Raw genomic sequence first — 12,190 nt, 5'->3', positions numbered from 1 at the left:
TTTAATAAGATCTTAAATACTTTAAGGATTTTTACTTTTAATAAATTTATTATTAATATAAATTTTAAATAAACTAATAATAAACTTTTTTTAATAATAACTAATTTAAATATTAAAGTTATATATTAAATATATATTTTAAATACTAATATAAAAAAAGTTATTTAAAAATAATAATAAAAAGTATTTAATATAATTAATATATAAATAAAAATATTAATTATTAAATTACTTTTTAAATTAACTTAAATAAAAGCTTTAATATAAAATTAAATAATATTTTACTTAATATTTAAGATTTTTAAGTAATAATATATACTAAATAATTTATTTAACTAAACTATTATTTAAAAAAAATATTTAGCTTTATTAAATTAAATAGCTTTAAGTATTAACTTATTTATTTAATTAATAAAATAATAAAATTCTTATTTTTATATAAAAATTTTAAATTTATTAAAAGTTTAAGGTATTTTTACTTTAAGAACTTTTTTAAGAGTAGTATTATATAAAATTACTTTATTTTAAGTAACTTATAAACTTATAGAAATTATTTAAAATAAGATAATAAGCTTTTTAGTTAAAAACCTAAATAACTATATAATAATCTTAATTAGTGTTTTATAAAAAGACTTATTAGTAGTAAAGTATTATAAAAAAAAGCCTAGTATTTATATAACTTTAGTAAATTATTTTATTATATTAATTAAAAATAATATATATTACTTTTTATTAAAGAACTTAAATAAAGTATATATTTATAGCTACTTATACTATTAGCCTTTACTTAAATATACTTATATAAAGAAAGCCTTTACTAGCTATTTACTTAAACTAACCTTAATTACTAATAATAATATATAATAAATCTATAATTAAATTAATTACTTTTAAAATATAAACCTTTAAGTTAAATTTACTTAGAAAAGGTAACTTTAAGTAATCCTTTTATTTTAAAAAAGAGATCTTAGAAGATATAATAATAAAGTTAATAATAATAAAGATAATAATAATAAACTTAGTAATAATTTATTATTAAAGGTTATTATATATATTATTAACTTTATTCTGCTTTAATTAAACTTAAATAAAACTATTTAAAAAAAAAAAGTTTATAGTATTTTTACTACTTTATACTTTAGCTTATATATCCTTTTATATAGTATTATATTAGATAACTATAGAGCTATTTACTTAGTGAATAATATATTTCTTTTAGAGCTAGGTATAGTCTAAGTAGTTAAGGAGAGTAATTAATAGGTTAACTTAGATACTACTTTATACCTTATTTATATAAAAGGTAAATATATAATTAAAGGGATTCTTAGAAGTTAAAATAGAGTAAACTAAGACCTTATACTTAAGAATATAGTTGTTACCGGTCGGAGAGATGTATGAAGGATGATTGTATTAAGGTCTATCTTGACGTGCACACCGCTACTTATAGTTAGGCACGCACTACCCACGTGATGGCTGGCATCATGTGACGCTGGCAGTGGCCACCCTGCCAAGGGGGTAACAACTGCCCCCGACGCTTTAATAAGCAATAGTCCCTATTGCTTCACTGGGCTAGTCCGGTAACCTTCTTCTGCAACGGCAGAAGGCGTGTTGGTAGGCGTGTTAGTAGGCGTGTTGGTAAGCGTGTTGGTGGGTTTGTTGGTAAGCGCGTTGGTAAGTATGTCGGTAAGCGCGTCAGATAGATAGGGTTGAATTAAAGGTTGGCAGATAGGGGTGTCGTCTACTGCAGAGAGGTCGATCGCAACGTACAAGTGTAGGGCGTAGGTGTTGTTGCCTTTGTTTACCGAGGTTTGCTTCTCGGTCGTCTACCTTGACGGGAGACGAGATTCGTATGGCGAATTTGTTTCTCAACAAGAGCCAAGGAATGAAGTGGGAGGTTGTGCTACCACTTGTTACCGGTCGGAGAGATGTATGAAGGATGATTGTATTAAGGTCTATCTTGACGTGCACACCGCTACTTATTGTAACAGACGCTGACAGTGACGTCGGTCGCAAGGACCCTTTGACTCTATGGCCTAACCAATTGACCCAATTGACCCAAAAGATCCGTCAGTGCTTGCACGCGTGCAAGCCCTGCTGTCAACACTGCTTATATGCCCTTGTGACGTACAACCATCGGGCTAGGGGAGTTGTGCTGTTACAACTATACCCCCTCCTAGGCTGCCTTGTCCCCAAGGCACACATAGGCAATGCAGACCCCCAAGGTTAGAGTTAGCGATGAGACAAGTCCTACCCCGCCTTTCGCCAGCGCTCGCCTTGACAGCCAGGGACAACTACGGGAATCGAACTTGTGACGGCAATCAAGCCTTTCTTTGCCACATGCCAAGTCCAGCAGCTGTTAGTCTGACCGTACGCGTGCAAGCACAATTGTAACAGACGCTGACAGTGACGTCGGTCGCAAGGACCCTTTGACTCTACGGCCTAACCAATTGACCCAATTGACCCAAAAGATCCGTCAGTGCTTGCACGCGTGCAAGCCCTGCTGTCAACACTGCTTATATGCCCTTGTGACGTACAACCATCGGGCTAGGGGAGTTGTGCTGTTACACTTATAGTTAGGCACGCACTACCCACGTGATGGCTGGCATCATGTGACGCTGGCAGTGGCCACCCTGCCAAGGGGGTAACAATAGTATATATAAAGAACTTTTATATAAATATTATATTAAAAGCTTTACTTTATATAATAAGTATTTAGTACTTAGAGCTAGATTATACCTTTTAATATAAAGGGTATTTAAATAGCTTTATAGTTAAGTAACTTATATAGAAAATAAATATTACTTTTTTTAAATATAAGCCTTTTTTTAATTACTTTTTTTATATATAAATCTTAATAAGTAATATATTTATAGTTAATATTAATATAATAAAGCTACCTTACTATAATACTTCTATATAACCTTTATACTATAAAAAGAGTACTTACTTAGACCTTGTTTAGCTTTAGTACTTATAAAGTAACTACTTAAGACCCTAGGCGCTTAAGTAATTAGTCTTAAATGCTTAAGGGGTAAAGATTAAGGCTTATAAGAAATTAAAATACTTTTATTACTAAATAGCTTATATAAAGAAAGTAGTCTTAAAATAAAGATTAGAATAAAGGTTATTTTATTTATACTATAGAATTACTTAAGACCTCTTTAATTACTTTAAAAAGTATAATAAGAACTTATAGCTTATAGTAATTAAAAATAAATATATTAACTAATTTTTTAGATTTCTAAGAGTATTAAAAACTTATAAAAATATATTTAAAGTTCTATATATCTTTAAGTAGTAAGTAATAAAGTAATATAGCTTTACTTTATATAAGATAAAGTAAAATATAGACTACTTTATTATAGTAATTAATAGTAATATAGAGTTCTAATAATAGGTAGAAGAAAAGGGGATTAAGGTTAAGATTACCTTTTTATATATAAAGGAGCTAAATAGTAAAGCTAAGAGGGCTAGCTAAGAAGTAATAACTAGAGGTATTAAACTACTTTCTAGAGTAGGCTTTCTATATAAACTATAAGTTAAAGCAGTAATAACTAGTATATACCTCTATAATATTAGCCCTTTTTAGTATAATACTTAGCTTTATTTTAATTAAAAAAAAAATTAGTTTAAATAATATTTTTATTAGTAGTAACTTTAATACTAAGTAACTTTTAGTTAAGACTTATATTTATAATAAGAATAGTTTTATATATATAGTTACTAAGTATACTTTATTTAAAGGAACTAAAAGAGAAATATAAGAAGATAATACTTTAAAGTAAAACTAAGGGGCTATATTAAATACTTAATAAATTATATTTAAAATACTTATAACTTATATTAAATATAAATCTTTTTATTTTAATAGGTTATAATTATATAGAATATAATATTTAATAAAAGCTAATTTTATAAAAAAAATAATATAAAAGTTATAATTTTAGTTAAGAAAATATAAGTAATTATAAATAATATATAATACCTAAGTATAACTTATAACCTAGAATTCTATGTTCTAGGTATTATAAAGGAGACTAATATTACTTTAATTTTATAAAAAGAATACTTTTTATAATAACTCTTATTACTTATTTTTATACTAAGAATAGTGTTTTTAAATAAAAAGAAATAAAGTAATTATAAAATAAACTATATTTAGTAAAAAGAATAGCTATTAACCTTTAAACCTTTACTTAAACTAAGAAATATCTTAGATTAAAAGATTAAAATAATAATAACTATTAAGAACTAAGTTATAGTAAATAAAGACGTATTAGAATCTAAAAAAGTTAATTACTTAATTAAAGTAATTAAAGATAAGATTATTATTTATACTAATTTACTCTTAAATAAGGAGGGTAAAGTAAAGAAAAAATTAATAATATATTTAGGATTAGTATTTATAAGCTATATTAACTAAAGGCAAGAATTAAGTGTTAGTAATTAAGATAGCTTAAACTATAATACTTTAACCTAATAAAACTAATATTAATAAGGCTTATTACTAGAACTAGTAGTAATAAGCTAATTTAATAAAATAAAAAACACTAGTTACTTTTTTATATTCTTATATTTAAAATAAAGCTAAAATATATTCTTTAATATTTTTTTATTAAAAAGGTAAAAAGTATTAAATAAAAAGGCTATTAAATACTAAATAATTTATAGTTATATTTATATATTAATTATTTAAGTAAAGTATATTTAAAAGATATTAAAACTATATAATAAAAAAAAGATAAAAGAGCTATTACTTTTATTAAAGAATTAAAAAGAGCTTCTAAACTTTTTTTAGTTATATTAAGACCTTTTTTTATAAATAGTAATAACTAAGATTTAGAAGCTTAAGTAAATAAGTACTTAGAAGATAATAAATTAAAGTAAAGTTACTTAGAAACTAATTCTCTTAAAGTAAGTCTTTTTATATAAGATAAACTAAAATAGTTTTTTTAACTATTATAAAGTATAAATTTATATAAAAGGTAATATATAAAAAAAATATCTTTTTAAATAGATATATATAGTAATACTTATAGTATAAACCTTTTATATTATAATAGCTATTATAGCTAAATTTAACTTTAAGATATATTAATTTAATATAGTTAATATATTTTTAAACGCTAAGAGAAGACTAAATAAACTACTTATTATATACTTTCTTTTAGATAGCTTTAAGATACTAGATAAAATTATTAAATTATAGTATATACTTTATAGTCTTAGAGATATATCTCTTTTTTAGTATAAGGAACTCTTAAGTACTTTATATTATTTTAAAATAAAGGCTATAAGTAAAGACCTATATCTCTTTTAAACCTTAAATAAGAAGATATTTTTCTTTTTTTATATTAATAATATTTTTATATTTTATTATAAGTTTTATATAAAAGATATAAAAAAGATTATAAAAGAAATCTAAATAATATATAAGGTAAAAGACTAAGGCTTAGCTAAATAGTATTTAGGTATATAAATCTTATATAACTAGCTAAAGTAAAAGATCTATTTAGTTTATAACTAATATATTAAGTAAATTACTAAAAGATTTAACCTTATTAACTTAAAAGTACTAATTACTTTATTATTAATAGTTATAACCTTTAAGTAACTTTAGTTAATATAAAGCGTTTCTAAAAAAAAGTTAAATTAATCCTTTATACTATAATAATAATTTAATTTAATATTATATTTATATATACCTTGTTTTTATAATTCCTAATAAACCCTTTATACGTTTACTAATAAGTAATAGATTAAGTTATTAGATACTTATATTATACTTAATATTTAGTAATATGCTTTAATACTTTAAGGAATATATAAGTACTACTAATTATAAGTAATGCTTTATTTATAGATAATAATAAGACATAAAGATTATTCTAAGGATATATTATTCTACTTTTTAGAGGTCTAATTTAGCAAAAAGCTACTTAGTAAAACACTATTATAACATTAATAACTAAAGCTAAGCTCCTTAGCCTTAAGTATATTATAAAAAAAACTATTACTTTTAAACGTCTTTTTTAAAACATATAACTTAAGCTTAGTAATATATAAAAGATTAATTATAATAATAATTAAACTATTTATTTTATTATAAATAAAAGTAATTAAATTTTAATTTATTTATAATATATTAATATTTAGAATATATAGCTTTAATAAGAATATAATAAACGTTTATTTAATATTATATATATACTAATAAATAATATATTAATAAATAATTTTACTAAGAACTTTACTAAAATAAAATTTAAGTACTTTAAAGTACTCTTTAACTTATAAGATATATAAATAAAGATTATATATATTAAAAAAGAAGTATTAATAAAAAAAAATACTTATAAGTTATTTAAAATTACTATTTATAGCTTATAAGCCTTTACTCCTAGTAAAAGCCTAAGAAAGAAGTTTTTTTAGTACTATTAACCCCTTAAAAGTACTATATACTAGTTTATAAAGAGCTAATATATAAGTATAGTTAACATAAGTATTAACTAACTAATAAGGCTATTAATTATAGCCTAAATAGTATCTACTTAACCTTTATTTATAATAGTAATAGCTATACTAAAGGTAAGACTACTAAATAAAACTAAACTAACTAGTATATTTCTATTAAATAATACTAGTATTATTTTATTATACTTTTATATACTATACTAAATATCCCCTTAAAAAAAGGTCTACTTAAACATAATATAGCTTTATAATACACTAATTATTTAACTAAAAACTTATAAAAATAGTTAAAACTAAATAAATAAATATTATATATAAAAATATATATTTAAAGCTATATTATTATACTTTATAACTAAAAACTCTTAAGCTAAATAGTAAAGCTTAGAACCTTTAATAATTATAATATAAAAGGTCTTATTAAGTATATAATACTAATACTTAAGGGTTTAGCTACTACTTACTAGTATACACTAACCTAAAGAGTTATTATATAATGTACTCTAAACGCACTATAAGTACTTAAAGTCTTTTTAGAAGGTAAGCTCTAGGGTCTTAGTATATACCTTCTCTTTTTCCTTCTCCTTATTCTTCTTTTCTTTTTTTACCTCTTTTTTTAATATAAACCTAAGGGTAGTTATCTTTATTTAATAAAATTAGTAAAAAGCTTAAGTTAAATAGGGAAAGTATAATATACTAGTTAACTATTAATTATAAAAGGCCTTTAAGATTATATTAAAGTAGGCTTAGGTACTAAGAGAGAGAGGTGACTTTGAATTGTCTTTATCTTTACTTGTAGTACCTATAGAGAAGTTAGCTAGAAAAGGAGGCTATAAGCTGTTCTCTTTAATGTTAACTTCCCTGTTATTATAGCCTTTAATAAAAAAAGTCTACTCTTATACGTTAGTACTACTTGAGATATAAAGGACCTAGATAAAGGATAGACGTATAAGAAGAAGAGGGACTATAGGCTGGTTACTAGGGGGATTAGGGGAGCTACTGCTTTCCCTATTACCCTTATGCGCTTTATTATACTTCTTAAGTTAAGCTATATATATTATAGTAATATAAGTATATATAGTAGTCTTTTTATTAGATTTTAGAGGTAACGTACTCACATAGCGAGTAGGCCAACATAGCGAGCGGGCTACTCCTTATCGCTAGAAAAACCCCCTTTTTTAACTATTTATTAAAAAGCAGATTCCTAACTAAAAAAGACCTAGTTTTTACTGTTATATAACGATAAGAGTTAAATTCTAGTAAATAATAGTATAGAAAATATTATCTCTCTTTAACCTTAGTATCTCTTATCTAGGCCTCTAGATAAGAGAATTTCTAAAGATCTAGGGGTTAAAGTATAGTAATATTTTCTATACTATTATTTACTAGAATTTAACTCTTATCGTTATATAACAGTAAAAACTAGGTCTTTTTTAGTTAGGAATCCGCTTTTTAATAAATAGTTAAAAAAAAGGGTTTTTCTAGCGATAAGGAGTAGCCTACTCGCTATGTTAGCCCACTCGCTATATAAGTACGTTATTTATTTTTAAATATTAATATTATATAAAAAGCCTATAATATAAGTAAATATATATATATATATAATAAAAATAATAATATTTTAAATATATAGTTATTATTATTATAAATAAAAAAAATTAAAAAAAAAAGCTTTTTTATTAAACTAAAAAAAAATAATATTATTAAAGAAAATAAATATTTAATTTAATAATTAATTAGTTAATTAAAAGCTATTAATCTAATTAAATTATTTAAAAGTAATAAAAAAAAAGAATAGTTTTTTTATTATTAATAACTAAATATAATATTATATAATTATTTCTTTTATATTTATTACTTTAAAAGTAAATATTTATATTTTTATTTATTTTTTTAAGGTAATTCTTTTATATATAGTTATTATTAAACGTATAATAGTTAGAATCTATTAATCTGCTTGGGAAGGTATATTATAATGCCTTTACGCGTATTGTGTAGCCTTATGAGATTTGCGCCGGGCCTGGATTAACTATTAGTCTGGTCCCTTCGTGCGGATCCACCACGCAGGATACGTATTTATTCGTTTTGGACAAGGCAATCCTGCACGTAGAAATCTAAGCCGTTTTCCTTATGTCTTTTCCACCCTAAGTGGTGACTCTACGACAAAACCATTATATTTGGACACATCAACATGTCACAACCTCGCCGACCCACTGAAGAGGCACTCGACGACTCGGACGGCTACGAACTTCAAATTGCTCTCGATCAGCTTTCTGCTGGCTCAACTGAGGCCCTAAAGCTTTATCTTGCCCGTAAAAACGGCCTTGACCCTACCACAGTATCGCTGCGAACAACGCCATGGGAGGCAAAGATTGATGGGGCTACTAATCTGTCTTACGCCGGCAAGCTAGACAATACGCGAGCGCCAGATGATGAGAACGGTCCCATGATCGATGAAGCTTGGGAACCTCCGCACGTTGTCCTTGAGGACACAGAAATACCTTTTAACTATGTGCCTCTGGACCCGGAACTTCGGCAATTTCGCTTACTGAAACTTGCGCCTCCAGATGAGCATGGCATCATCCGCCATCTTCAATTGGAGACGTTCAGCCTTGACGATGCACCGTCCTACTTTTGTCTTTCGTATGTATGGGGAGATCCGGAACGCTTCCTTGAAGTCAACTGCAATGGGCAGATGATTTTGGTAACACAAAACCTTTTCCACGCCGTGCAAACGTGCTTCAATAGGCATCCCAAATCTTGGCTGTGGGCAGATGGGGTTTGCGTCAACCAAGAGGACATTGCCGAGCGCAGCCAACAGGTTCTGCTTATGGGTAATATTTACCAAGAAGCCGCAATGATACTTGCACACCCTGGGCATTATTCATACGGGCGTACGGAGTCAGAGGAGCAAGATATCGCGATGACGGTGCTCAAAGACCGTTTGGAGGGCCTCGGTATGCAAGACATGATGAGCTTTGGGGATGAGATCCCTGTTGAAGGAAACGTTCCCACCAATGCTGAAAACCCTTCTGATTTAGCTAACTTCACTCTCGGACCTGTGGACGACGCCTACGACCCCAAAAACGTCCAGGGAGCCATCAGCATCATGACGTACCTGACGCGAATTTGGGATGATCAGCGGCGGGATAAGGTTATGTCTGACTTGCAATGGAAGGAAACCAGCCTTCCCGATCCGCATACTGAGAGCGGACGTGAGGTGTGGGAAAACTTGGTACGATTTTGGACCACAGATTGGTATTTCCGCACCTGGGTGCTGCAAGAAGTGATCCTCGGAACCAAGGTCGTGGTACTTTACGGTTCAACTGCAATCAGCTTGGACGCAATCACGGAATTCTGGGACCTTGCGAAACATCGTGGCCTTCCGCGACCGCTTCGGATTGGCCCATATGCGGACATCTTTAACACGATCTTGCATCTGAGTCCTGTTGGTTCTTTCAAGCTCCTTCGGGATCGGCAAAAGGCATTGGCCCGAACAGCAAGGAACTTTCAAAAAGATGACGTTATGACCTCTGACGCCAAGGGCCATGATGGAGACAACATAACTGAAAATCTTGGGAAAGACAGCGACGATGGAAGCCTCGGCGGTGCAGCACTGCAATCGTCCAGTCTTCTCGAGTTACTATGTTTAACTAGAAACAATCTTGCCACAGACCCGCGAGACAAGATCTATGGGCTTCTCGGTCTCACCGACGACGCTGTTTCTCGAACAATCATTCCCGACTACAGCAGGCACAACACCCCCGCCAAAGTTTTTGCCGAAGTTGCTGCTCAGATAGTGGAGTTTGGTCATGCTACTGACCTGTTGCACCACGCAGGCATAGACCAAGACGTCCAGGGTCTCCCCTCGTGGGCACCCGACTGGACGATGCAGTCTCGCTCCCGGCTACCGGTGCACTTGTATAACTGTTTGCCTAGCACGAACCCCACAATTTCCATCCTGAAATCGGACGGGAAGCCCAAATTGGCATTACGAGGAGCCATTCTGGCCCAAATCAACGCACCTGGACCAGCTTGGAGATACTACTCACACGACAGCTCGTTGATGCCCTTCAACAACTTCGAAAATGCACCGGAAACAGAGATTCCACCTTTCAACGACGAGGATGCCAGGAATTTCATTTTCGCATTTTTGTCATGTGCTGCCGAAGGGGATTTGGAGAGGCGTTACAGTGCAGAGGGTCTCAACAATGCGCTGGTCCGAACTTTGGCTGTAGACTGTTCCTGGCAAAATGAAAGGCTCGGAAAACGGGGTAATTCAACAAACGCAGACAGGGTACAACAATCTAGCCCTACTGTTGAGGGGAGCAAGGAATCAGCTACGTCTGCGTCACCGTCAGATGAGTTCTTTGCTGGTGTAGACGCCTTTCGACGTTTCTACGCTCGCGGCCCGGAATCGGAAGAAGACTTCGAAAAGCCGGGAGTCCGTGTTCACCAGACGGGCATCTTCCAGTGGCTTCTTGACTTCGATGAAGAGACTGAAGCTGACTTGCAAAAGCGTATGGTACCTTTCACGGCACCATTTCAAGAAGCCCAGCGTGGACGAAGATGGGCTGCCATGGGTACTAGAGGCCCCAAAACAAAGGACGACTTGGCCCAGGACGCTGAGAAAAAGAAGGAAACCCCTTCGAGAAGATTCTATAGCACGAAGGTTCTGAAAGACTATTACATGGGCACTGTACCATGGGATGCAGAGACAGAAGACTATGTGGTTTTGTTCGAGGGGTTTAGGACGCCATTCGTTTTGCGCCAGTCCAAAGAGGAGACCGCGAATGACGGAGGAGCAGTATTTAAGCTGGTCGGAGATTGCTACATTCACAATGCTATGGACGGCCAATTGATGGCGTGGGCAGACGACTTAGAGGGAAACCTGGATCCTGGTCAGGTGGGAGTCAATGATGAAGGAAGGAAGTACGTTGTACAACACCCAGAAGGATACGCCTTGTTCGAGGACTTCATAATTGCTTGATGTGGAAACTTTTTTATATTATTCTCATGTGGAGCATTTCCCCTAGGCACTTTCAAGAACATGAAGCCTTTGAGAGTGTTCAAGCCCCTAGACCTCGGCTGCGAGCTGCATCAAGGAGTGTAAGGCAAGATTGTAATCCCAGGAGTTTTCCAAATATGCCAATTTTCAGAGTGCTCCGGATTGCTGAAAGGCGTGAGCGCTGCAAAACGCATTCTGTGGGCCAGACAGCCAGCTGTTAGTTGCAATAACTACATGCATGGAAGCCATGAAAGCGATCATTACTTACGTGTAGTTGCCCGGCGCAATGTAGCTTCCATTCGCCAACTTGCCAAGCCACCAGAATCGATCTGTCAATTCACTCCAGGTTGTTGTACGCTCAACTCCTCGGATCGGAAATGGTACAAGTTTCTCTTTATCCATCGTCGCGGGGTCGAAATTTATGTAACTGCCAGCATACGTCGAGCAGGTGGCCGCTCCAATATAGCCATTCTCTCCCGTAACTGGAGGATAGCTCCAATCCGACTCTTTATAATCTGCGTCAAAAATCTAGGGAAATTTAGTAGCCGTGCTCGAAAAGCTTGAGAGACATGGCAAAAGTTTTCGTTTCAACTCACATCCCACCGCAGCTCCTTCGTTCCCCACTTGAATTGAGTGTAGACTTTTGGAAAATCCTGCGAGACTCGACTTGTGTTGAAAGCATACCTGCAAAACATTAGTTGGCTCTCT

At 31.1% G+C, this 12,190-nt stretch overlaps 1 protein-coding gene across 1 annotated transcript; it reads left to right on the top strand.

Annotated features, from left to right (window-relative positions):
- Positions 1 to 8,665: 8,665 nt before the first annotated feature.
- Positions 8,666 to 11,464, top strand: ColSpa_00407 (heterokaryon incompatibility protein 6, OR allele; the record flags this gene model as incomplete). The annotated part of the gene is made up of 1 exon (XM_049266619.1): positions 8,666 to 11,464. The coding sequence occupies one exon, from the start codon at positions 8,666 to 8,668 to the stop codon at positions 11,462 to 11,464; it is 2,799 nt and encodes a 932-aa protein (XP_049122576.1).
- Between the last annotated feature and the right edge of the window lie 726 nt (positions 11,465 to 12,190).

The sequence above is a fragment of the Colletotrichum spaethianum genome, assembly GCF_022836535.1.
Source record: "Colletotrichum spaethianum MAFF 239500 DNA, contig01, whole genome shotgun sequence".
Lineage (NCBI taxonomy): Eukaryota > Fungi > Ascomycota > Sordariomycetes > Glomerellales > Glomerellaceae > Colletotrichum > Colletotrichum spaethianum.
This window is presented reverse-complemented; position numbering and strand designations above follow the sequence as displayed.